The 27,801-nt window shown below is 49.4% G+C and overlaps 1 protein-coding gene across 4 annotated transcripts in view; it reads left to right on the top strand.

The window, feature by feature from the left end:
* The first annotated feature begins 814 nt into the window (after positions 1-814).
* The window catches only part of DLK1 (delta like non-canonical Notch ligand 1), a 39,280-nt gene continuing 12,293 nt past the window's right edge, over positions 815-27,801 (top strand). The window contains exons 1-2 of one of the 4 annotated variants that reach the window (XM_077466643.1): positions 815-1,024; positions 5,320-5,441. In XM_077466643.1, coding sequence (XP_077322769.1) covers positions 5,327-5,441 — 115 coding nt within the window. In that variant the 5' untranslated portion in view covers positions 815-1,024; positions 5,320-5,326. The other 3 variants (XM_077466645.1, XM_077466644.1, XM_077466642.1) reach the window with 3 other exon arrangements.

Below are 27,801 nucleotides of genomic sequence, written 5' to 3'. Positions count from 1 at the left end.
CTGCTGTTGCTGAGCAGTCAGAGGTGGAAAATTCATCTTTTTCAGTGTTTGTTTTATTTTTGGGGTTGGGGGAGGGGGGAGGGGGAGGAGTTACCCAAACAAACTCTGAAAAGATGAATTTTCCACCTCTGACTGCTCAGCAACAGCAGCAAAAAATAAAAATAAAAAATATAACAATCCCCGTGTATATTACCCCCCACTTGTACCGTAAAACGCGTCGTTCGCACAGCTTATGGTTCTTTCAGCCCGAAAAGCCGCTAATTGCAGCTTTTAATTAAACGTTTAATAATTTGCCCCCGGCGTTCGGTTCGGCAGCGCCGGAGAAATACATCATCTCGTTATTCTCCCGCCGATCCTTCCCTTCCCCCGCTCTACCAGAACAAGAACCGCTCTTATTTTATATAAACGAGCAATTTATATATATATATATATATAGTGTGATGATTATTATTATTATAGATTACAAATCCACTTCATGTTTTCTAAGACGCTTCCAGAATGACTAACAGCATTGCTGGGGGCGTGCGGGATCAGCGGGATCAGCGGGATCAGCGGGATCAGCGGGATCAGCGGGATCAGCGGGATCAGGATCCGGATTCTAAAGAAGAGTTTTTGGGAACGATTCCCGGAGAATGGACGGAGGACGGAGGAAGGCGACATCATAGAGACTCCCCAAAACCCGCATCTCTGCCAACCCCCACCCCCCATCAACCGCATGTCTGCCAACACCCCCACCCCCCATCACCCATCACCCGCATGTCTGCCAACACCCCCACCCCCCACCCCCCATCACCCGCATGTCTGCCAACACCCCCACCCCCCATCATCATCACAGCAAACCTCCTAGGGGACCAGCCTGCAGGTTCCATTATCTAGGCGTCTCTTTGATCCGACAAATCTGCTTCCCCGTTACACATCGAGACCCAAATCTGCCAGATAAAAGCAGAACTTTCAAAGGAATAATGACCAGAAGCTTCGCCCCCCACCCCGGACCCGTCCTGAATTCATAGGAGGAGCAGTCAAGGTGAGTGTGACAGACTCAGGCTTTGCTGTAGCACTATGGGGGTTATTGTTTATTATTATGTTTTTATTATTGTTGGTTTTTTTTTTTGTATTTTTAGCATTAAAATATTTCCTGTTCTTATTATTGGTATGATTGTTATTAAATTTTGTTATTACTATTATTTTTATTTATTATTTGTTACTATACATTTCTATCTTATTATTATTTGTTATTTTTAGTATTGATATATTTTGTTATAATTTTGTATTGTTATTATTATTGTATTATTATTATTATTATCAATAATATTTTATTTCATATTATTTTTAGTATTGATGTATTTTGTTATAATTTTTTATTGTTATTATTATTGCAATATTATTATTATTATTATTAGTAGTAGTAGTAGTAGTATAATCAATAATATTATTTTATTTCATATTATTATTATTATTTTTAGTATTGATATATTTAGTTATAATTTTGTATTGTTGTTATTATTATTGTATTATTATTATTATTATTATTATCAATAATATTTTATTTCATATTATTATTTTTAGTATTGATATATTTTGTTATAGTTTTTTATTGTTGTTGTTATTATTATTATTATTTATTTTTAGTATTGATATATTTAGTTATTTTGTATTGTTATTATTATTGTATTATTATTATTATTATCATCATCAATAATATTTTATTTTATATTTTTAATATTGATATATTTTGTTATAATTTTTTATTGTTGTTATTATTATTGTATTATTATTATTATTATTATTAGTAGTAGTATTATAATCAATATTATTTTATTTTATATTATTATTATTTTTAGTATTTTAGTATTTCGTTATAGTTTTGTGTTATTCTTATTGTATTATTATTATTATTACTATTATTATTATTATTATCAATAATATTTTATTTCGTATTATTATTTTTAGTATTGATATATTTTGTTATACTTTTTTATTGTTATTATTATTTTATTATTATTATTATTATTATTATTAGTAGTAGTACTAGTATAATCAATAATACTATTTTATTTAATATTATTATTATTTTTAGTATTGATATATTATTATTATTATTACAATGCCGCATACACACGACCGGACTTTCCGTCAGACAATCTAATCATGTGTGGGGCTAATCCGATCGGTTTTTATTTTAAAAATCAGACGGACCTGGAAATAGAACGTGTTTCAAATCTGTCCGACTGACCAAATACGACGCAAGGGCGGCTATTGGCTACTGAACTTCCTTTTCTAGTCCCGTCGTACGTCATCACGTTCAAAACGAAGGGATTTTCGAACAGACCTAGTCGGGTTGTGTGTGTGGCCAAGTCCGTTCGTTTGGAAAGTCCGTTGGGAAGACCGTCGGACCAAATCTGCCAGAAAGTCCAGTGGTGTGTGCGCGGCATTAGTATTATTTTTATTTAATATCATTATTTGTTATTTTTAGTATTGATATATTGTTTATTATTTTGTATTGTTATTATTATTTTTTTATTATTATTATTATCAATAATATTATTTTAATTAATATCATTATTTGTTTTTTTTATTACTTGCACCAATACTGTTTTCTTTACCAGTGAGAACGAGTACCGATACTTTTGATCAAGTACTCACGGATGCCGAGTGCCGATACCTTTGCAGTGTGATTTGAGCCAATACAAAATGAATGGGATCACATTGCACTGCAAAGAATCGAATGTGATTTGTACAGGAATGCGATGTGCGATTCCTGTCCTGTCCGCATCGCATGCGATTTCTCTCACCGCTCCTGTGTCACTGAAGTTCTGAGGTCACCATGACAAGCCTGAGTTCACAGAGGAGCGATGGGGGAAAGTGCATGCGATTCGGACCCATTCCTGTACAAATCGCATGCGATTCTTTGTGGTGTGCGATTTGAGCCCATTTATTGTATATGGGGCTCAAACTGCACTACAAAGGTATCAGTTCCAGGTTTCAGTCCGAGTATTTGTGCAAACGCTTAAAATTGCCACTAATACTGGTATCAATGCAACCCTAATTATTTGTTTTAATTTATTTTTGTTTGTTATAAATAATAATACTAATAATACAACAAATATAATAATAATAATAATAATAATCTGTTATTATTATTGTTATTCATTTTTATTTGTTATTATTATTATTATTAATAATTATTATTATATTTGTTGTTATTTTCTACTTTTTATTGTTCAGTTTTTATTTGTAGTTATTATTTTTATATTTTTATTTGTTATTGTTCTTTTCTTCTTCTTCTTCTTCTTATTATTATACTGCCCTTTTGGGCAGAATTATTAGGAAGGTTTGTGGTTTTGTCTGTAGTGTTGTTATCACTCTGATATTCTCTGGTGTTGGAGCTGCAAATGACTCAATAAAATAAATTCCGGAGCTGATTTGCTACAATGCAGATGAAAGTTCCAGAAACAAAAGGCAAAAAACGGCTCAGCAGATCATAGAAAACAAAACTGCAGAATGCAGCAGCAGCGGTGGTGGCAGTGGTGGTGGCGGTGGTGGTGGTGGCGGCGGTGGTGGTGGCTGTGGTGGTGGTGGCGGTGGTGGTGGCGGCGGTGGTGGTGGCTGTGGTGGTGGTGGCTGTGGTGGCGGCGGTGGTGGTGGTGGCGGCGGTGGTGGTGGTGGCGGCGGTGGTGGTGGCTGTGGTGGTGGTGGCGGTGGTGGTGGTGGCTGTGGTGGTGGTGGTGGCGGCGGTGGTGGCTGTGGTGGTGGTGGCTGTGGTGGTGGCTGTGGTGGCGGCGGTGGTGGTGGTGGCGGCAGCGGTGGTGGTGGTGGCTGTGGTGGCGGCGGTGGTGGTGGTGGCGGCGGTGGTGGCTGTGGTGGTGGTGGCGGCGGCGGTGGTGGTGGTGGCTGTGGTGGTGGCTGTGGTGGCGGCGGTGGTGGTGGTGGCGGCGGCGGTGGTGGCTGTGGTGGCGGCGGTGGTGGTGGTGGCGGCGGTGGTGGTGGCTGTGGTGGTGGTGGCGGCGGTGGTGGTGGTGGCGGCGGTGGTGGCTGTGGCTGTGGTGGTGGTGGTGGTGGTGGTGGCGGCGGTGGTGGTGGCTGTGGTGGCGGCTGTGGTGGTGGTGGCTTTGGTGGCAGTGGTGGTGGCGGCGGTGGTGGTGGCTGTGGTGGTGGCGGCGGTGGCTGTGGTGGATAAGGGGAGGGATAAGTCGATCGATCGATGAGGCAAGGGATAAGGTGAGGGATAAGGAGAGGGATAAGTCGATCGATGGATAAGGCGAGGGATAAGGTGAGGGATAAGGAGAGGGATAAGTCGATCGATGGATAAGGCGAGGAATAAGGTGACCGATGGATAAGCCGAGGGATAAGGTGACCGATGGATAAGGCGAGGGATAAGTCGATCGATGGATAAGGCGAGGGATAAGTCGATCGATGGATAAGGCGAGGGATAAGTCGATCGATGGATAAGGCGAGGGATAAGTCGATCGATGGATAAGGCGAGGGATAAGGCGAGGGATAAGGCGAGGGATAAGTCGATCGATGGATAAGGCGAGGGATAAGTCGATCGATAGATAAGGCGAGGGATAAGTCGATCGATGTATAAGGCGAGGGATAAGTCGATCGATGGATAAGGCGATGGATAAGGCGAGGGATAAGTCGATCGATGGATAAGGCGATGGATAAGGCGAGGGATAAGTCGATCGATGGATAAGGCGAGGGATAAGTCGATCGATGGATAAGGCGAGGGATAAGTCGATCGATGGATAAGGCGAGGGATAAGTCGATCGATGGATAAGGCGAGGGATAAGTCGATCGATGGATAAGGCGAGGGATAAGGCGAGGGATAAGTCGATCGATGGATAAGGCGAGGGATAAGTCGATCGATGGATAAGGCGAGGGATAAGTCGATCGATGGATAAGGCGATGGATAAGGCGAGGGATAAGTCCATCGATGGATAAGGCGAGGGATTAGTCGATCGATGGATAAGGCGAGGGATAAGTCGATCGATGGATAAGGCGATGGATAAGGCGAGGGATAAGTCGATCGATGGATAAGGCGAGGGATAAGGCGAGGGATAAGTCGATCGATGGATAAGGCGAGGGATAAGGTGACCGTGAGTGCAGATGCGAGGGGGGGAAGCAGGAGGTGGATCTCATTGTAGGCTGGAAGAGGTGAGTTAGAAGACGGCATTGGACGGGTGAGGGGATGAGGAGCTCCAGGGAAGGGGAGAGGAGATTTGCTCTCAGCGGTATAATAAATGCCTCTTTTGTCGGTAAGCGGCGCTCCATGCCGAGGATTAGAGCCGGGAGGATTACGGCACATGAATTCTCTTTCAGGGACCCCATGGAGAGGCGAGTGATGGGTTCTCCGATGGTCTGGGCTCTGTCATTGATGGATTCTCCGATGGTCTGGGCTCTGCCATTCATCTTATCGCAGTTCATGGTGTCGGTGACGGAAGGTAAGGGATGAATTCTCTCGCTGTGCCTCTATTCATCATCAGTCCACATATCACCTTCAGTTATGATCCATAATTGGCCTTTGCTGGTGAACTATAAATCCCAGCAGGCATCTAGTGATAGCATTTGGGTCACCGGTGTGCCTCAGTCCTCTGCTCTGCAGCTATACTGGGTATAGAGGGTTCTGGTTGCCATGTCAGCGTTTGGCTGGCATCAAACCACAAGCTCCAGCATGCCTTGGCACCGCATGGCCCGGGTACTGGTGGCACTATAGGATGCTACATCCGGGGTCATCCTGCTGCTGTGGAACTACAAGTCCCTCCAAGGCCACCAACCATGGAGGGAATTTCAGATTCCAAGATGCTACTAACTGGTGGAAGGAATGTCTTCACAACTTGGGAGGAACTACACCCTCCAACAGTTGTGAAGAACTTTCAGTTCCTCCATCCTGTATCAATATTCGGATTCTAGTTGTAATAGAACTACAAGTCCCAGGAGGACTCTGCAAAGGCTGAAGGCGCGTAGTCCGTTGGGATGCCAGTGGCGTGCCGGGACTAGCCGTCTCATGCCAGATCTACGGAGCTCGGAGATCCTTCGCAGCCCATGGTGATAGATGATGGCCAAGCTTTTTGCCGGACTTTGGTACCTCTACATCCGGGGTCTTCAAAGTTTCTAAGCAAAGGACCAGCTAACTGATCTTCAGGCTTTCAGGGGGGGGCCGGAGTGTGGTCAGTGGGTGTAGAAAATGCCCCGGCATCAGTGCCCCATCAATTAATAATGGGATTAGTGCCCCATTGTTATCAATAAGACCGATGATGGTGTCAGTAGGGGGAATGGTGCTCCATCATTGGTGGAATAGATCCCCAAATAAAGGCAAAGGCAAAGAACCTCATCCGGCCCCTGGGCCACAGTTTGGGGACCTCTGCTCTAGATCAAGAATTAAGGCTTTCAGTGCTTGCTGGGAAATGTAGTTCCTCTGCAGATGGAAGGCGGCCATCCGTCCATTGGAAAATTACATTTGTTGTGTATCAAAACATATTGTCTCCTTCAAAATGTCTTCATTCCTGGCCAGTTTTCAGGTCATTTCCAGAGGCATCCGACCCCCACCCCGAGATTACACCAATATTACTATATACTGTATATACTATATATATAGAGAGAGATGTCACTATAACTCTTCTCAATGTGAATGGGTCCATAAATCACATTGTGTGAAAAAAATGTATAAGTATAAAAGAAAGGAGCCGATTGGCTTCATGTTGTCACCTGGGAGAAGCACCATGAGGACTTCTCAGCGGGAGGGATAGTCGGGGAATTGATGGGGGTTACGGGGTTAAGTCATGGGGGTCAAACCAAAGAGAAACTGTAAAGGTTTTGGGTTAATTATATTTTTTTAGTAAACGTCTTGAAATGATTGACTTTTATATCTACAGTCCAAGGAATATGTAAGTACACCCCCCCCCCCCCCCCCCGGGAATTGTTGACCGTTTCAATAAGTGAACAGACACACACGTTAGATCTTTATCCAGACAAGGTGATCTGCTAGAACAAAGGACCATAAAAGTGACGCTGTGTACTCATCCTTAGATTCTAAATTAATGAGAATGTAGATTTGTTACATAGAAAAAGTGAGTGCACCCCGACATTTCCGACTTCCTCGATCCATGGAATCCGGTGTTCCACGTTATATTCTATATATATATTGTTCGGATGTTCCGGCCATTAGAACCCGTGTAAGGTGTGTGAAGGAGGAATCTCGCCTTATTGAGCCCTCAGACAACATCTCAGGTCTTCTCGTTGCTATTGACCAATGTGGAGTCATCATGCCAAGATCAATAAAGCCCTCTAAGGCCCTCAGAAAGACATTTTGTAGATGTTGACGAGTCTGACGAAAGGATTTAAAAAGATCGCCCAAAGGATTTGAAGTCAATCATTCCTTGGAATGGAAAATAATCCACAAGTGGTGGAGATTTCAAACAACTAATTTGCCCAGGACTGGGCTGGCCAGCAAATTCGACCCAAGAGCTGACCGTCGGATGCTAAAAGTCTCCACGAATCCCCGAATTTCACTGCAGGGTGTAAAAGCAGAAGGTGCATTCTGTGCATAAGATGAAAAGCCTTCTGTGTGCCCCTCCCCCTCTAATACTTACCTGAGGTCCCTCTCTGTCCAGTGATGTTTCCAAGAAAGCCTCGGCTGGCCATGACAGCAGTGGGCGCCATTGGCTTCTGCTGCCACCAAAGTCGGTGAGCCAATGAGGAGAGAGAGGGGAGAGACCAAGCCACGGCTCCATGTCAGAATGGACATACAGAGCGGCAGCTCGGGGTGCCCCCATAGTGAGCTGCTTTCTGTGGGGGCATTTGGCAGGAGGTAGGTGCTAGGAGCACTGACGGGGGCACCTGAGAAGAGGAGGATCCGGGAGCTCTGTGCAAAACCATTCAACCCCTTTCACACCAGGGGGCGCTTTGCAGTCACTACAGCGCTAAAAACAGTGCCTGCAAAGTGCCCTGAAACAGCCGCTGCTGCGTCTCCAGTGTGAGCCCCGAGGGCTCTCCCACCGGGGTGGTGCACTGGCAGGACGGTAAATGGGCACTGATTGACAGCACTGATAAACACTGATTGGCGGCACTGATGGGCACTGATTGGCGGCACTGATGGGCACTGATTGGCGGCACTGATGGACACTGATTGGCGGCACTGATGGACACTGATTGGCGGCACTGATGGACACTGATTGGCAGCACTGATGGGCACTGATTGGCGGCACTGTTTGGCGGCACTAATGGGCACTGATTGGCGGCACTGATGGACACTGATTGGCGGCACTGATGGACACTGATTGGCAGCACTAATGCACACTGATTGGCGGCACTGATGCACACTGATTGGCGGCACTGATGCACACTGATTGGCGGCACTGGTGGAAATGCACTGATAATCAATGCCGATGTCCGTTTAACATAAGACAGTTATCGGCTTTCTTCTTCTCCTCTCATGCAGTCAGTGTGAGGAAAGAAAAGCCGATAACTGGCTTGTGCTTACAATCCTGCGATCAGCTGTCATTGGGTGACAGCTGATCGCACAAGTGCCGCTGTGATTGGCCCTTTACCTCAATATGTGATCAGCTGAGCCCAAAGGACTCTACGATCACAGAGCGCACCACCCGTGCACCGCAGGGGGCAGCATGGGCAGCTCAAACAGGGTAGGACATCCATGGATGCCCTTCCGGCAAACGAAGCCTGCGCTGTAGCTCTCTTTCAGCTCTGGCGGAGCGAGGAAGTAGTTACGTTGCAACAGCTGGGGTCAAAGTGCATCTGCAATTAGGAGACAACGTATTGGAGACTGATCCACCAAAGACTAGAGCTTCTGGGACAATGTGCTGACCAGTCCATCAATGACCAGATCTTCTAGAGCAGTGATGATGAACCTCGGCACCCCAGATGTTTTGGAACTACATTTCCCATGATGCTCATGCACTCTGCACTGTAGTGGAGCATCATGGGAAATGTAGTTCCAAAACATCTGGGGTGCCAAGGTTCGCCATCACTGTTCTAGAGCAATGTACTGGAGACTGATCCATCAAGGACCAGATCTTCTGGAGCAATGTACTGGAGACTGATCCATCGAGGACCAGATCATCTGGAACAATGTACTGGAGACTGATCCATCGAGGACCAGATCTTCTGGAACAATGTACTGGAGACTGATCCATCGAGGACCAGATCTTCTGGAGCAATGTACTGGAGACTGATCCATCGAGGACCAGATCTTCTGGAACAACGTACTGGAGACTGATCCATCGAAGACCAGATCTTCTGGAGCAATGTACTGGAGACTGATCCATCGAGGACCAGATCTTCTGGAGCAATGTACTGGAGACTGATCCATCGAGGACCAGATCTTCTGGAGCAATGTACTGGAGACTGATCCATCGAGGACCAGATCTTCTGGAGCAATGTACTGGAGACTGATCCATCGAGGACCAGATCTTCTGGAACAATGTACTGGAGACTGATCCATCGAGGACCAGATCTTCTGGAACAATGTACTGGAGACTGATCCATCGAGGACCAGATCTTCTGGAACAATGTACTGGAGACTGATCCATCGAGGGCCAGATCTTCTGGAGCAATGTACTGGAGACTGATCCATCGAGGACCAGATCTTCTGGAACAATGTACTGGAGACTGATCCATCGAGGACCAGATCTTCTGGAGCAATGTACCGGAGACTGATCCATCGAGGACCAGATCTTCTGGAGCAATGTACTGGAGACTGATCCATCAAGAACCAGATCTTCTGGAGCAATGTACTGGAGACTGATCCATTGAGGACCAGATCTTCTGGAACAATGTACTGGAGACTGATCCATCGAGGACCAGATCTTCTGGAGCAATGTACTGGAGACTGATCCATCGAGGACCAGATCTTCTGGAACAATGTACTGGAGACTGATCCATCGAGGACCAGATCTTCTGGAGCAATGTACTGGAGACTGATCCATCGAGGACCAGATCTTCTGGAGCAATGTACTGGAGACTGATCCATCGAGGACCAGATCTTCTGGAACAATGTACTGGAGACTGATCCATCGAGGACCAGATCTTCTGGAACAATGTACTGGAGACTGATCCATCGAGGACCAGATCTTCTGGAACAATGTACTGGAGACTGATCCATCGAGGACCAGATCTTCTGGAGCAATGTACTGGAGACTGATCCATCGAGGACCAGATCTTCTGGAACAATGTACTGGAGACTGATCCATCGAGGACCAGATCTTCTGGAGCAATGTACCGGAGACTGATCCATCGAGGACCAGATCTTCTGGAGCAATGTACTGGAGACTGATCCATCGAGGACCAGATCTTCTGGAGCAATGTACCGGAGACTGATCCATCGAGGACCAGATCTTCTGGAGCAATGTACTGGAGACTGATCCATCGAGGACCAGATCTTCTGGAGCAATGTACTGGAGACTGATCCATCGAGGACCAGATCTTCTGGAGCAATGTACTGGAGACTGATCCATCGAGGACCAGATCTTCTGGAGCAATGTACTGGAGACTGATCCATCGAGGACCAGATCTTCTGGAGCAATGTACTGGAGACTGATCCATCAAGAACCAGATCTTCTGGAGCAATGTACTGGAGACTGATCCATTGAGGACCAGATCTTCTGGAACAATGTACTGGAGACTGATCCATCGAGGACCAGATCTTCTGGAGCAATGTACTGGAGACTGATCCATCAAGGACCAGATCTTCTGGAACAATGTACTGGAGACTGATCCATCGAGGACCAGATCTTCTGGAGCAATGTACTGGAGACTGATCCATCGAGGACCAGATCTTCTGGAGCAATGTACTGGAGACTGATCCATCAAGGACCAGATCTTCTGGAGCAATGTACTGGAGACTGATCCATCGAGGACCAGATCTTCTGGAGCAATGTACTGGAGACTGATCCATCGAGGACCAGATCTTCTGGAACAATGTACTGGAGACTGATCCATCGAGGACCAGATCTTCTGGAGCAATGTACTGGAGACTGATCCATCGAGGACCAGATCTTCTGGAGCAATGTACTGGAGACTGATCCATCGAGGACCAGATCTTCTGGAGCAATGTACTGGAGACTGATCCATCGAGGACCAGATCTTCTGGAGCAATGTACTGGAGACTGATCCATCGAGGACCAGATCTTCTGGAGCAATGTACTGGAGACTGATCCATCGAGGACCAGATCTTCTGGAGCAATGTACTGGAGACTGATCCATCAAGAACCAGATCTTCTGGAGCAATGTACTGGAGACTGATCCATTGAGGACCAGATCTTCTGGAACAATGTACTGGAGACTGATCCATCGAGGACCAGATCTTCTGGAGCAATGTACTGGAGACTGATCCATCAAGGACCAGATCTTCTGGAACAATGTACTGGAGACTGATCCATCGAGGACCAGATCTTCTGGAGCAATGTACTGGAGACTGATCCATCGAGGACCAGATCTTCTGGAGCAATGTACTGGAGACTGATCCATCAAGGACCAGATCTTCTGGAGCAATGTACTGGAGACTGATCCATCGAGGACCAGATCTTCTGGAGCAATGTACTGGAGACTGATCCATCAAGGACCAGATCTTCTGGAGCAATGTACTGGACACTGATCCATCGAGGACCAGATCTTCTGGAGCAATGTACTGGAGACTGATCCATCGAGGACCAGATCTTCTGGAGCAATGTACTGGAGACTGATCCATCGAGGACCAGATCTTCTGGAGCAATGTACTGGAGACTGATCCATCGAGGACCAGATCTTCTGGAACAATGTACTGGAGACTGATCCATTGAGGACCAGATCTTCTGGAACAATGTACTGGAGACTGATCCATCGAGGACCAGATCTTCTGGAGCAATGTACTGGAGACTGATCCATCAAGGACCAGATCTTCTGGAACAATGTACTGGAGACTGATCCATCGAGGACCAGATCTTCTGGAGCAATGTACTGGAGACTGATCCATCGAGGACCAGATCTTCTGGAGCAATGTACTGGAGACTGATCCATCGAGGACCAGATCTTCTGGAGCAATGTACTGGAGACTGATCCATCGAGGACCAGATCTTCTGGAGCAATGTACTGGAGACTGATCCATCAAGGACCAGATCTTCTGGAGCAATGTACTGGACACTGATCCATCGAGGACCAGATCTTCTGGAGCAATGTACTGGAGACTGATCCATCGAGGACCAGATCTTCTGGAGCAATGTACTGGAGACTGATCCATCGAGGACCAGATCTTCTGGAACAATGTACTGGAGACTGATCCATCGAGGACCAGATCTTCTGGAGCAATGTACTGGAGACTGATCCATCGAGGACCAGATCTTCTGGAACAATGTACTGGAGACTGATCCATCGAGGACCAGATCTTCTGGAGCAATGTACTGGAGACTGATCCATCGAGGACCAGATCTTCTGGAACAATGTACTGGAGACTGATCCATCGAGGACCAGATCTTCTGGAACAATGTACCGGAGACTGATCCATCGAGGACCAGATCTTCTGGAGCAATGTACCGGAGACTGATCCATCGAGGACCAGATCTTCTGGAACAATGTACTGGAGACTGATCCATCGAGGACCAGATCTTCTGGAACAATGTACTGGAGACTGATCCATCGAGGACCAGATCTTCTGGAGCAATGTACTGGAGACTGATCCATCGAGGACCAGATCTTCTGGAGCAATGTACTGGAGACTGATCCATCGAGGACCAGATCTTCTGGAGCAATGTACTGGAGACTGATCCATCGAGGACCAGATCTTCTGGAACAATGTACTGGAGACTGATCCATCGAGGACCAGATCTTCTGGAGCAATGTACTGGAGACTGATCCATCAAGGACCAGATCTTCTGGAGCAATGTACTGGAGACTGATCCATCGAGGACCAGATCTTCTGGAGCAATGTACCGGAGACTGATCCATCGAGGACCAGATCTTCTGGAACAATGTACTGGAGACTGATCCATCGAGGACCAGATCTTCTGGAGCAATGTACTGGAGACTGATCCATCGAGGACCAGATCTTCTGGAGCAATGTACTGGAGACTGATCCATCGAGGACCAGATCTTCTGGAACAATGTACTGGAGACTGATCCATCGAGGACCAGATCTTCTGGAGCAATGTACTGGAGACTGATCCATCGAGGACCAGATCTTCTGGAACAATCAAAGACCAGATATTCTGCAACAATTTGCTGACTGATCCATTAATGATAGCGTTGTTTGGTCACAGTAACAATAGACATGTTTTCCGCAAAACAAAGACAGCATTTTAAGAGAAGGATCAACTGTGAAGCATGGTGGTGTAAATGATATGATTTGAAGATGCTTTGCTGCTTTAGGGTCTGGGCAGCCTGCGGTCGTCAAGTACGCTGTGTATTCTGCATCAGTGGGCTTTGACATCTGCCAGAGAGAGCTGAACCTGAAATGAATCGTTCAACATGATAAAAACAGAAAAAGTCCCGCTCTAATGTTCCTATCACTGGTGTCGGCCAACATGACATGTAATGAACTGGTGCGGATCATATAAAACAGGCTACAATATACTACAGAAAAATGGCAGCCGATCACACAGTATACCAACTCACTGTGACCAAAACTAAACCAGTAATGTAAGATGGCTTCAGCTCTGCTCTGCACCCACAGGAGGTCCCTCAGATGCGTTTCGCCTCCAAGTGGGCTTAGTAATTGGCTACTAACTCTAACCCCTCTTCAATTAAGCCCACTAGAGGGTGAAATGCATGTGAGGGACCTCTGGTGGTGGCATATTTACCCTCCTGCTAGCGGACGAGAAAGGGTTAAAACCACCGCAAAGCGCTGATGCAGCAGCACTTTGCCGGCGGTATAGTCGCGCTGCCCCATTGATTTCAATGGGCAGGAGCGATGGGGGAGGGGTATATACACCGCTCCTTCACCGCTCCAAAGATGCTGCTGGCAGAGCGCTTGTTTAGCGTCCTGCCAGCGCACCGCCCCGGTGTGAGAGCCCTCGGGGGGCCCACACTGGAGACACGGCAGCGGCTGTTTCGGGTCGGTTTGCAAAGCGCCCCGGTGTGAAAGGGGTCTTACCCGAGGGGCACGTGCCACCTTTGGGGCTTATTTAGGGTTCACCCCTAGAGGTCACTCTGGGGGTACATTTGCCATTTATATATAAAGCACATTCGCCTGTTCTGAGCCCCGACATTCCGATTCCCTGTAAATGTCCACATTGCACATCTGTGACTTGGACCCGAGGATCAGAAATGATTGGCAGTGGAGATCCTCGCGTACGGCACATGGGATGAGGATTGGCCGATCTTGTCAATGAGACGGGGGGGGGGGGGGGGGGCGTCTTTTATAAATAGTCCCGGTGTTTTCAGTTAGCTTGCGGGTTAACCTCCTCTGTATTGCCGACATAATTGGCACTTTCTCCGCGACACCGAAATCAATTATTTACTCGGCGCCGCGCCTGCACACATCGCACTTCATACACGCCACCACATTCCACACCGCTCTTATTTATGAGACCCCCCGCCCCCGCCGCCGCGCTCCACTAGAAAAATATAAATTCATTTCAAATCAAACCGACATTAAAGGCCATTGAGAGTCCCGATTACCAATCACTCGGCGGCGTTCTTCTACGTTCGTTTTGTGATTTTTGTACACAACGCGACCTCACTGTTTATAATATAAAGGGCCGGGACTCGGAATTGTATCACATGTGCAAAATCTTTTCCCAACCGGAATCAGAGGCTCAAGACTGCAGATACACTACACTACCAAAAGTATTGGGACACACATAACCTTTAATGACCCCCCCAGTCTTAGTCCGGAGGGTTCAATATTGAGTTGGCCCTTTGCAGCTATAACAGCTTCACCTCTTCTGGGAAGGCCGTCCACAAGGTTTAGGAGGGTGTCTATGGGAATGTTTGACCATTCTTCCAGAAGAGCATTTGCGAGGACAGGCAGTGATGTTGGATGAGAAGGCCTGGCTCACAGTCTCAACTCCAATTCATCCCAAAGGTGTTCTATGGGGTTGAGGTCAAGTCCCTCCACCTCAAACTCGCTCATCCATGTCTTTATAGACCTTGCTTTGTGCACTGGTGGGCAGTCATGGTGGAACAGGAAGGGGCCGTCCCCAAACTGTTCCCACAAAGTTGGGAGAATGAAATTGTCCAAAATGTCTTGGTATGCTGACGCCTTAAGAGTTCCCTTCACTGGAACTAAGGGGGCCATCAGAGGTCTCCCCCTTCACATCAGAGGTCTCCCCATCACATCAGAGACTCCCCATCACATCAGAGCCCCCCATCACATCCAAGGCCCCCATCATATCAGACCCCCCATCACATCCATGGTCCCCATCACATCAGAGGCCCCCCATCATATCAGAGGCCCCCCATCACATCAGAGCCCCCCATCACATCAGAGCCCCCCATCACATCCAAGGCCCCCATCATATCAGAGGTCCCCCCTTCACATCACAGGTCTCCCCATCATATCAGAGGTCCCCCCATCATATCAGAGGCCCCCCCATCACATCAGAGCCCCCCATCACATCCAAGGCCCCCCATCACATCAGAACCCCCCATCACATCCAAGGCCCCCATCATATCAGAGGTCCCCCCTTCACATCACAGGTCTTCCCATCATATCAGACCCCCCCATCACATCCATGGTCCCCATCACATCAGAGGCCCCCCTTCACATCAGAGGTCCCTCCATCACATACTTTACATTGGAGGTCTCCCTATCACATCCGAGGCCCCCATTATATCAGAGGCCCCCATCATATCAGAGGCCCCCATCACATCCAAGGCCCCCCATTACATCAGAGGTCCTCCCATCACATCAGAGGTCCCCCCATCACATCAGAGGTCCCCCATCACATCCAAGGCCCCCCATCACATCACAGGTCTTCCCATCATATCAGACCCCCCCATCACATCTGTGGTCCCCATCACATCAGAGGTCCCCCTTCACATCAGAGGTCCCTCCATCACATACTTTACATTGGAGGTCTCCCCATCACATCCGAGGCACCCATCATATCAGAGGCCCCCATCACATTCAAGGCCCCCCATCACATCAGAGGTCCCCCATCACATCCAAGGCCCCCCATCACATCAGAGGTCCCCCATCACATCAGAGGTCCCCCATCACATCCAAGGCCCCCCATCACATCAGTGGTCCCCCATCACATCCAAGGCCCCCATCACATCAGAGGTCCCCCATCATATCAGACCCCCCATCATATCAGAGGCCCCCATCACATCCAAGGCCCCCCATCACATCAGTGGTCCCCCATCACATCCAAGGCCCCCCATCACATCAGAGGTCCCCCATCACATTCAAGGCCCCCCATCACATCCGAAGTCCTCCCATGACATCAGATCCCCCCCATCACATCAGAGGTCCTCCCATCACATCCGAGGTTGCAGGCTCCAATGGGTGGCAAATTGTGGGCTCCTATTGGCGGCAGGTTGCAGGCTTCTACAGGGGGCGGGTTGCAGGCTCCTATGGGCGGCAGGTTGCAGGCTTCTACAGGGGGCGGGTTGCGGGCTCCTATGGGCGGCAGGTTGCAGGCTTCTACATGGGGCGGGTTGTGTGCTCCTATGGGCAGCAGGTTGTGGGCTCCTATGGGCGGCAGGTTGTGGGCTCCTATGGGCGGCAGGTTGCGGGCTCCTATGGGCGGCAGGTTGCGGGCTCCTATGGGCGGCAGGTTGCGGGCTCCTATGGGCGGCAGGTTGCGGGCTCCTATGGGCGGCAGGTTGCGGGCTCCTATGGGCAGCAGGTTGCGGGCTCCTATGGGCAGCAGGTTGTGGGCTCCTACAGGAGGCAGGTTGTGGGCTCCTATGGGCGGCAGGTTGCGGGCTCCTATGGGCAGCAGGTTGCGGGCTCCTATGGGCGGCAGGTTGCTGGCTCCTATGGGCAGCAGGTTGTGGGCTCCTACAGGAGGCAGGTTGTGGGCCCCTATGGGCGGCAGGTTGCGGGCTCCTATGGGCAGCAGGTTGCGGGCTCCTACGGGCGGCAGGTTGTGTTATTTTTCAACAGGAAATAAGAGGAAATCTTTCCTGGACCTCCCGGGATCAGAACTCACTCCTATTCCTACAACGAATGACTCCCTTCTCTGGGCCCATCCCCCCCCCCCCTGGAGGAGAGAGGAGGATGATGGATGGATTTCTCATTACTATGTACAGAATGTATTACCCCGCAGAGTCTCCTCGCCACCTCCATCTACACACAGCAGAAAGGCTCTTCTCCTAATTAATCCGCAACTTCTCTTCCCGGGAATCAATATTCTCACCATAGAGAGATCTTTAGTTTTCTTTTTTTTTTTCTTTTTTTTTTGTATTCTTGACGTTGTGCTGAAGAAATATAAATTTCATGTTGTTTTCATTTATTCATCTTCACCTGAGGATCCCGCCAGAAACACGCTGCCTGTCCTATGGTGACAACTGTACTGTATCTATGGAGGGAGCCGCCGGTAGAAGCCTGCGGCCCATAGGTGCCCGCAATCTGCCACCTGTATAAGCCTGCAACCGTAGGAGCCCGCAATCTGCCACCTGTATAAGCCTGCAACCGTAGGAGCCCGCAACCTGCCACCTGTATAAGCCTGCAACCGTAGGAGCCCGCAACCTGCCGCCCGTAGGAGCCCGCAACCTGCCGCCCGTAGGAGCCCGCAACCTGCCGCCCGTAGGAGCCCGCAACCTGCCACCTGTATAAGCCTGCAACCGTAGGAGCCCGCAACCTGCCACCCGTAGGAGCCCGCAACCTGCCGCCCGTAGGAGCCCGCAACCTGCCGCCCGTAGGAGCCCGCAACCTGCCGCCCGTAGGAGCCCGCAACCTGCCGCCCGTAGGAGCCCGCAACCTGCCACCTGTATAAGCCTGCAACCGTAGGAGCCCGCAACCTGCCACCCGTAGGAGCCCGCAACCTGCCGCCCGTAGGAGCCCGCAACCTGCCGCCCGTAGGAGCCCGCAACCTGCCGCCCGTAGGAGCCCGCAACCTGCCGCCCGTAGGAGCCCGCAACCTGCCGCCCGTAGGAGCCCGCAACCTGCCGCCCGTAGGAGCCCGCAACCTGCCGCCCGTAGGAGCCCAAAACCTGCTGCCCGTAGGAGCCCGCAACCTGCCGCCCGTAGGAGCCCGCAACCTGCCGCCCGTAGGAGCCCGCAACCTGCCGCCCGTAGGAGCCCGCAACCTGCCGCCCGTAGGAGCCCGCAACCTGCCGCCCGTAGGAGCTTGCAACCTGCCGCCCGTAGGAGCCCGCAACCTGCTGCCCATAGGAGCCCGCAACCTGCCGCCCGTAGGAGCCCGCAACCTGCCGCCCGTAGGAGCCCGCAACCTGCCGCCCGTAGAAGCCCGCAACCTGCCACCCGTAGGAGCCCGCAACCTGCTGCCCGTAGGAGCCCAAAACCTGCTGCCCGTAGGAGCCCGCAACCTGCCGCCCGTAGGAGCCGGAAACCTGCCGCCCGTAGGAGCCCGAAACCTGCCGCCCGTTTGAGCCCGAAACCTGCCGCCCGTAGGAGCCTGCTACCTGCCGCCCGTAGGAGCCCGCAACCTGCCGCCCGTAGGAGCCCGCAACCTGCCTCCCGTAGGAGCCCGCTACCTGCCGCCCGTAGCAGCCCGCTACCTGCCGCCCGTAGGAGCCCGCAACCTGCCGCCCGTAGGAGCCCGCAACCTGCCGCCCTTAGGAGCCCGCAACCTGCCGCCCGTAGGAGCCCGAAATTTCATGTTGTTTTCATTTATTCATCTTCACCTGAGGATCCCGCCAGAAACACGCTGCCTGTCCTATGGTGACAACTGTACTGTATCTATGGAGGGAGCCGCCGGTAGAAGCCTGCGGCCCATAGGTGCCCGCAATCTGCCACCTGTATAAGCCTGCAACCGTAGGAGCCCGCAACCTGCCACCTGTATAAGCCTGCAACCGTAGGAGCCCGCAACCTGCCACCCGTAGGAGCCCGCAACCTGCCACCCGTAGGAGCCCGCAACCTGCCGCCCGTAGGAGCCCGCAACCTGCCGCCCGTAGGAGCCCGCAACCTGCCGCCCGTAGGAGCCCGCAACCTGCCGCCCGTAGGAGCCCGCAACCTGCCGCCCGTAGGAGCTTGCAACCTGCCGCCCGTAGGAGCCCGCAACCTGCCGCCCATAGGAGCCCGCAACCTGCCGCCCGTAGGAGCCCGCAACCTGCCGCCCGTAGGAGCCCGCAACCTGCCGCCCGTAGGAGCCCGCAACCTGCCGCCCGTAGGAGCCCGAAACCTGCCGCCCGTAGGAGCCCGCAACCTGCCGCCCGTAGGAGCCCGCAACCTGCCGCCCGTAGGAGCCTGAAACCTGCTGCCCGTAGGAGCTCGCAACCTGCTGCCGTCTGTAGAAACCTGCCACTCATAGGAGCCCGCAACCTGCCGTCTGTAGAAGCCTGAAACCTGCCGCCCATAGCAGCCCGCAACCCACCATCTGTAGGAGCCCGCAACCTGCCGCCCGCAGGAGTCCGCAACCTGCCGCCTGTCGAAGCCCGCAATCCACTGCCTGTAGAAGCCCGCAACCTGTCGCCTGTAGAAGCCTGCAACCTGCCACCCGTAGGAGCTCGCAATCCACTGCCTGTAGAAGCCCGCAACCTTCCACCTGTAGAAGCCTATAACAGATTCACCTCTTCTGGGAAGGCCGTCCACAAGGTTTAGGAGGGTGTCTATGGGAATGTTTGACCATTCTTCCAGAAGAGCATTTGTGAGGTCAGGCACTGATGTTGGATGAGAAGGCTTGGCTCGCAGTCTCCGCTCTAATTCATCCCAAAGGTGTTCTGTGGGGTTGAGGTCAGGACTCTGTGCAGGCCAGTCAAATTACTGCTAGGTGGAATTATTTATCTTCATGTATTTCATGAGGGATATTGTTCATGAATATTATGAATATTATTGTACATTTGTATTCACCAAAAAAGTGGCAAAAGGGAAAAAACAAGAGACAAGTTTTTGACAATTCCTTTAGAAAAAAAAAAAAGTGTCCTTTGATGTAAAACCATCATCAATCCCGCCGCCCGCCGAATAATAAAAAAAAAAACGCTCCACCTCCTGGGAGGCCGAATGCCGAATGCCATTTCTTATATAGGTAAGGGGCGGGGCCACATCACTCAGTGGCACTGCCCCCTTCTGAAGTTGCAATTACAACTGTGAGTTATTTTAAATGGGATTCCACTCGCTTTTTTTTTTCTTTAGAAATGTCAGTTTTGCTGCATCAGGTTCTATACATGGTGCAGATGCGCCACTTTACAGACAGACTAAAGGGACCCCCCCCCCCCCCCGGCATGATATTTAAAGGAATTTTTATTGTTGCACTTTAAGCATAATTAAAATCAATGCTTCTGAAAAAAAAAAACAGGGCAGTACCCGGGGACCCCCATACCCTTTTCAGTATAGAGTGCACTATGGGTACAGTATAAGTGCAGTATGGATGCAGTATAGAGTGCAGTATAGGGTACAGTATAGGGTGCAGTATGGGTGTGGTATAGAGTGCAGTATAGGGTGCATTGTAGGGTACAGTATAGAGTGCAGTATAGGGTACAGTATAGGGTACCGTATAGAGTGCAGTATAGGGTGCATTATAGGGTACAGTATAGGTTGCAGTATAGGGTGCAGTATGTGTACAGTATAGAGAGCAGTATGGATGCAGTATAGAGAGCAGTATGGATGCAGTATAGAGTGCAGTATGGGCGCGGTATAGAGTGCAGTATAGGGTACAGTATGGATGCAGCATGGATGCGGTATAGAGTGCAGTATAGGGTGCAGTATAGAGTGCAGTATAGGGTGCAGTATGTGTACAGTATAGAGTGCAGTATGGATGCAGTATATAGTGCAGTATAGGGTGCATTGTAGGGTACAGTATAGAGTGCAGTATAGGGTACAGTATAGGGTACCGTATAGAGTGCAGTATAGGGTGCATTATAGGGTACAGTATAGGTTGCAGTATAGGGTGCAGTATGTGTACAGTATAGAGTGCAGTATGGGCGCGGTATAGAGTGCAGTATAGGGTACAGTATAGAGTGCAGTATAGGGTACAGCATAGGGTACAGTATAGGGTACAGTATAGAGTGCAGTATGGATGCAGCATGGATGCGGTATAGAGTGCAGTATAGGGTGCAGTATGTGTACAGTATAGAGTGCATCATGGATGCAGTATAGAGTGCAGTATGGGTGCGGTATAGGGTGCAGTATGTGTACAGTATAGAGTGCAGTATGTGTACAGTATAGAGTGCAGTATAGGGTACAGTATAGGGTACCGTATAGAGTGCAGTATGGATGCAGTGTGGGCGCAGTATAGGGTGCAGTATGTGTACAGTATAGAGTGCAGTATGTGTACAGTATAGAGTACAGTATAGGGTACCGTATATAGTGCAGTATGGATGCAGCATGGATGCGGTATAGAGTGCAGTATAGGGTGCGGTATAGAGTGCAGTATAGCGTGCAGTATGTGTACAGTATAGAGTGCAGTATGGATGCAGTATGGGTGCAGTATAGAGTGCAGTATGGGGTGCATTATAGGGTACAGTATAGAGTGCAGTATGGGTGCGGTATAGAGTGCAGTATAGGGTGCGGTATAGAGTGCAGTGTGTGTACAGTATAGAGTGCAGTATAGAGTGCAGTATAGGATGCGGTATAGAGTGCAGTATGTGTACAGTATAGAGTGCAGTATAGAGTGCAGTATGGGTGCGGTATAGAGTGCAGTATAGGGTACAGTATAGAGTGCAGTATAGGGTGCGGTATAGGGTGCAGTATGTGTACAGTATAGAGTGCAGTATGGATGCAGTATAGAGTGCAGTATGGGTGCAGTATAGGGTGCGGTATAGAGTGCAGTATAGGGTACAGTATAGGGTGCAGTATAGGGTGCGGTATAGGGTACAGTATAGAGTGCCGTATGGATGCAGTATGGGTGTGGTATAGAGTGCAGTATAGGGTGCGGTATAGAGTGCAGTATGTGTACGGTATAGAGTGCAGTATGTGTACAGTATAGAGTGCAGTATAGGGTGCGGTATAAAGTGCAGTATGGATGCAGCATGGATTCGGTGTAGAGTGCAGTATAGGGTGCAGTATGTTTACAGTATAGAGTGCAGTATGGATGCAGTATAGAGTGCAGTATGGGCGCAGTATAGGGTGCAGTATGTGTACAGTATAGAGTGCAGTATGTGTACAGTATAGAGTGCAGTATGGATGCAGTATGGGTGCGGTATAGAGTGCAGTATAGGGTGCGGTATAGAGTGCAGTATAGGGTGCAGTATGTGTACAGTATAGAGTGCAGTATGGATGTAGTATAGAGTGCAGTATGGGCGCGGTATAGGGTGCAGTATAGGGTACAGTATAGAGTGCAGTATAGGGTACAGTATAGAGTGTCGTATGGATGCAGTATGGGTGCGGTATGTGTACAGTATAGAGTGCAGTATGGATGCAGTATAGAGTGCAGTATAGAGTGCAGTATGTGTACAGTATAGAGTGCAGTATGGATGCAGTATAGAGTGCAGTATGGATGCAGTATAGAGTGCAGTATGGGTGCGGTATAGAGTGCAGTATGTGTACAGTATAGAGTGCAGTATGGATGCAGTATAGAGTGCAGTATGGATGCAGTATAGAGTGCAGTATGGGTGCGGTATAGGGTGCAGTATATGGTGCAGTATGTGTACAGTATAGAGTGCATCATGGATGCAGTATAGAGTGCAGTATGGATGCAGTATAGAGTGCAGTATGGGTGCGGTATAGGGTGCAGTATAGGGTGCAGTATGTGTACAGTATAGAGTGCATCATGGATGCAGTATAGAGTGCAGTATGGATGCAGTATAGAGTGCAGTATGGATGCAGTATAGAGTGCAGTATGGGTGCGGTATAGGGTGAAGTATGGATGCAGTATAGAGTGCAGTATGGGTGCGGTATAGGGTGCAGTATGTATAGGGTGCGGTATAGAGTGCAGTATAGGATGCGGTATAGAGTGCAGTATGTGTACAGTATAGAGTGCAGTATGGATGCAGTATAGAGTGCAGTATAGAGTGCAGTATAGAGTGCAGTATGGGTGCAGTATGTATAGAGTGCAGTATAGGGTGCAGTATCGGGTGCGGTATAGAGTGCAGTATGTGTACAGTATAGAGTGCAGTATGGGTGCGGTATAGAGTGCAGTATGTATAGAGTGCAGTATAGAGTGCAGTATAGAGTGCAGTATAGGGTGCGGTATAGAGTGCAGTATGTATAGAGTGCAGTATAGGGTGCAGTATAGAGTGCAGTATCGGGTGCGGTATAGAGTGCAGTATGTGTACAGTATAGAGTGCAGTATGGGTGCAGTATAGAGTGCAGTATAGGGTGCGGTATAGAGTGCAGTATCGGGTGCGGTATAGAGTGCAGTATAGGGTGCAGTATGTGTACAGTATAGAGTGCAGTATGGGTGCGGTATAGAGTGCAGTATAGGGTGCAGTATGTGTACAGTATAGAGTGCAGTATGGGTGCGGTATAGAGTGCAGTATAGGGTGCAGTATGTGTACAGTATAGAGTGCAGTATGGGTGCGGTATAGAGTGCAGTATAGAGTGCAGTATGGATGCAGTATGGGCGTGGTATAGAGTGCAGTATAGAGTGCGGTATGGATTAGGTACTTTTGGTGCCCTGCCCAGTATCAGCAATGGGAGAATAGCCCTCTCACCAGTCCCCAGGATGCTGCAGTGACCTCTCACTGTAATAGGGGGGAGGGGCCCTCACTGTCTCCCTAAAAGCCTCCAGTGATCAGCTGGGGGTGGCGGAGGGTGAGTGGACACTCCGGTCTTCCTGTGGTAGAGACACAGGCGCTGTGATGTGGGTGGGGCTAAGCTGCCCCTGGGTGTCCTCACTGCAAGACTCAGGCTCGGATTTCCGCTGGCAGGTTAATATCACGGCAGAGGTGTCCTCTCTCCAACTCCCCCAGTGCCAAGACGAAGAACTTACCCAGGAAATTGAATAAAAATCATCTCTCCGCTCCTCCTACTACACAGTGCATATTGGGATCTGTAGTGTAAGGAGTCAATTAGTCCCATTATACGGCTTCCGTCTCAAACTACAACTCCCAGAATTCTCAGTGCTCTCCATAGAATTCTCTGTCTTGCTTGGCTCTAGCACCCCCTTGCTGGCCAGAGGAGGATGGTGCAGCATACCATCAGAAGAGGGAGAGAAGAATAGAGGGTGATGTCTCCTCCACATTGCTGTGTTCCACCACCTGACTACATTCCCAAAATCCTACCAGTCGCCCCACACACTTAAAAAATGCACTTTTGTTTGATAATCTGTTTTAAACAATCACGTTTATTCAAAATGATGTGACGCCACCTCTGTGGACTACAGGACACCTCCCGGCTAGGGTATGGAGATATGGAAGAGGGAAGTGCCAACGCTGCTCCTCCATACATACAGTACAGTGAGTGAGCGCCGCCCCCCAGGACAGGAAGTGTATAAATGGAAAGAAGACTAATGAATCCGCCACATCTTAGGACCGCTCAGCCGCCATATACAGTATGACATTGTGGTTCTTGGTGTAGCGCCCTCTAGTGTGTGCTAGAAGTAGTGTGTTGGAAAGGCAAACCATGCTCTGACCCATACCGTAGAGTTGTGAGTCTGTGTTTGGGTCAGGGTTGTCAGAGGCAAGGGCTGGGTGACTCATCCTGGTAGCTCTTGGGTGCCTCCCCTGGAAGGTTGGAGAACCTTCTAAAACTAGAGGGCGGGGGGTGAGGAGGAGCTGCCATGAATATTGATGGGGCCTCAGTCAATCCCCAGAAGTGGGCTGGCAGGGGACCGAGACAACCCCATAAATAGACATGGGCCATTGCACATTGCAGAAATGGAGGATCGGAGCAAAACGATCTGCACAGCGGAGGTAAGTACGATATGTTTGTTATTTTAAAAAAACTAAAAAACGATTATTTACAATCACTTTGATTGCTACATCTCTGCTTGTTCAAACCTCCAGAATCAGATCACTAGAAGGTAGAAATTCCCTTTAAAGCTGAACTCCGTTCATTAAAATCTATCTAACTAACACCAGCGGAGCTGTGGGAGGGACCTAGCAGGCTCCGCCCACTACAGGCTGCCTGCAAAAAAATGACAGGAGGGGGGCGGAGTCAACACCAGCTCCCCTGCACAGGGAGAGACAGCAGAGCTATGGGAGGGGCCCAGCAAACTTCACCCACTACAGGAAGGGGGCGGAGACAAGACCAGTCCGCCTGCACAAGGAGAGACAGCAGTTATGGGAGGGGCCCAGAAAACTCCACCCACTACAGGAGGGGGCGGAGAAAAGACAAGTCCCTCTGCAAAAGGAGAGACAGCAGAGCTATGGGAGGGGCCCAGAAAACTCCACCCACTGCAGGAGGGGAGTGGAGACAAGACCAGTCCCTCTGCACAAGGAGAGACAGCAGAGCTATGGGAGGGGCCTAGCCAGCTCCACCCACTACAGGAGAGGAGGCGGAGACAAGACCTTTCCCCCGGCACAAGGAGAGACAGCAGAGCTATGGGAGGGGCCCAGCCAGCTCCACCCACTACAGGAGGGGGTGGAGACAAGACCAGTCCCCCTGCACAAGGAGAGACAGCAGAGCTATGGGAGGGGCCCAGCCAGCTCCACCCACTACAGGAGGGGGTGGAGACAAGACCAGTCCCCCTGCACAAGGAGAAAGGGCAGCAGTGGGCGGTCCTTATTGCGGGAAGTCTCACACGGGATGACGGCACAGATCTGGGGGAAGATTCCAGAAGAAGTCACATGACCGATGGATTTATTATCAGATTGAATTCCTCTATGAAGGGACCCTGCTTCCGATGGAGAATGATATAATTCAACATGAAAAGCTCTTCTCTTTCCTGAGGATTGAACAATGGAGACGTTCGTTGTACTTCATGTGGCAGGAAGACACGGAGGGTTCCGGAATAATGGAGAGCGGTGGTTGAAGATAATTGGGCGCTGGTTGTAATTCATGATGGGAATTTGGGGTCAGATGGAGGAGGGGAGGATGGGGATTAAGTAGAAGAGAACATACAATGAACATTCTACACACTGACAGCAAAGAGCTTTAATCAATACCGACACTCACCGAACGCCGAAATGACACAACTGGAAGAAAAGGAAGTTCTGATACCGCCGTCCTGATCCAGAAGAAAGCCGAGAAAATCCAGGCAGCAGACAATTCATCCTGATATTGGAGGAAGGGAATTATAGGATCCTTGCCCGATCATGTCTTAGAGATTCTGATGAGTTCCATAGATTAGTGCCCAGATCAGCCAATTACTGACCTGCAAACCATTCCTTCTAAGGTCAACTCCAACCGATTTTTAGGTGGTTTTATTCTACTGACTAGGGATGAGCTTCATGTTCGACTTCGACCTCGACTCGAACTCGAATACCGAACGTTATGGGCCGTTCACGCCAAATTCGTGTGGCGCTCACGGCCCACAATGCACTGCGCCATCACAGTGCATTGCTGGCTCATGATTGGCCAAGCATGCACTGTGACCCCGCATGCTTGGCCAATCACAGCGCCGGCAGCGAGGAGAGCCACCTGTAGCCAATCATAGCTCAGGCTGTGTAGTCAGGGCGCCCCACACTATATAAGGCCGCCAGCGCGATGGCCTTGTGTAGTGTGTTGGCATCTGTAGCAGTTAGTGGGTGTTCTGTGTACCTTCAACACAGTACACACCGATCGTTATCGGCCGATTTTGCGTTCTTGCTCTTCTGTAGTGGTTGTTGTCTGCGTGCCCTGACCTCAGTATACACCGCTATATTCACCTCACCTATATATCTATCTTTTATAATAGAGCTTGCAGTCAGTGTTAGGAGATTGTGCGTGCTGTCTGCGTGCCCTGAACGCAGTATACACCGCAATATCCACCGCAATATCCACCTATATAGCTATCTTGCTCTTTTTTAATAGAGCTGTCAGTCAGTGTTAGGAGATTGTGTGCTGTCTGCGTGCCCTGAACGCAGTATACACCGTTACAAAAAGTTGAAAATTACAAACAGATTCAACTTAACACAACAAACCTACACTGTCCCTGTCTTGTTTGCACCGCCTGTATACTGCTGTTCTGAGTATATAGGGCCTGGGGGCCACACGCATTTCCTTTTTTTAATATGGGTACGGGGTTCCCCTTAATATGCGTACAAGACCCAAATAGGCTGGTAATGGGCAGGGAGGGCTACCCATGCCATTTTTCTCAATGATTTTCATCCATATTGCAGGAACCAGATATAACATTAAAACCGCAAGCAGTTTTAAATGACTTTTTTTTCCGTTAAATGTCATTTTGTGCAGGGACTGTTCTAAACACGGGAAACACGTGGCACTTCACAGGCATACTACAGACACCCCCCAGGCACCATATTTAAAGAAATATTTCACTTTTTTTTCACTTTAATCGTCATTAAAATCACTTCTCCCGCCAAAACGGCCATTTTTAAAAGCATTTTAGGCATTGACCCATGTCCCCTGGGGCAGGACCCGGGTCCCCAAACCCTTTTTAGGACAGTATCTTGCATATTAGCCGTTAAATTTAGCACTTTTCATTTCGAACGTTCGAGTCCCATAGACTTCAATGGGGTTCTAAAGTTTGTACGAATTTTCGGTCCGTTCGAAAGTTCTGGTGCGAACCGAACCGGGGGTGTTCGGCTCATCCCTACTACTGACCATGGACACCTCATTTGGCTGGAAATTTCAGACGGTCCAAGAGCAAAGGAATTCCCTCTGAGGAATCAAGCTAATTTGCAACAACAAAATGTATTTCATGGAGGGACGGGTCACGCCTTAGTGCAAACTGATCCAGTTACTGGCCACTGGGAGGGCGATAA

The sequence above is a fragment of the Lithobates pipiens genome, unplaced genomic scaffold (assembly GCF_037356315.1).
Source record: "Lithobates pipiens isolate NorthernLeopardFrog02 unplaced genomic scaffold, aLitPip1_a1.2 Scaffold_37, whole genome shotgun sequence".
Taxonomy (NCBI): domain Eukaryota; kingdom Metazoa; phylum Chordata; class Amphibia; order Anura; family Ranidae; genus Lithobates; species Lithobates pipiens.
The sequence above is the reverse complement of the archived record's forward strand: the minus strand, read 5'-3'. Positions and strand labels throughout refer to the sequence as shown.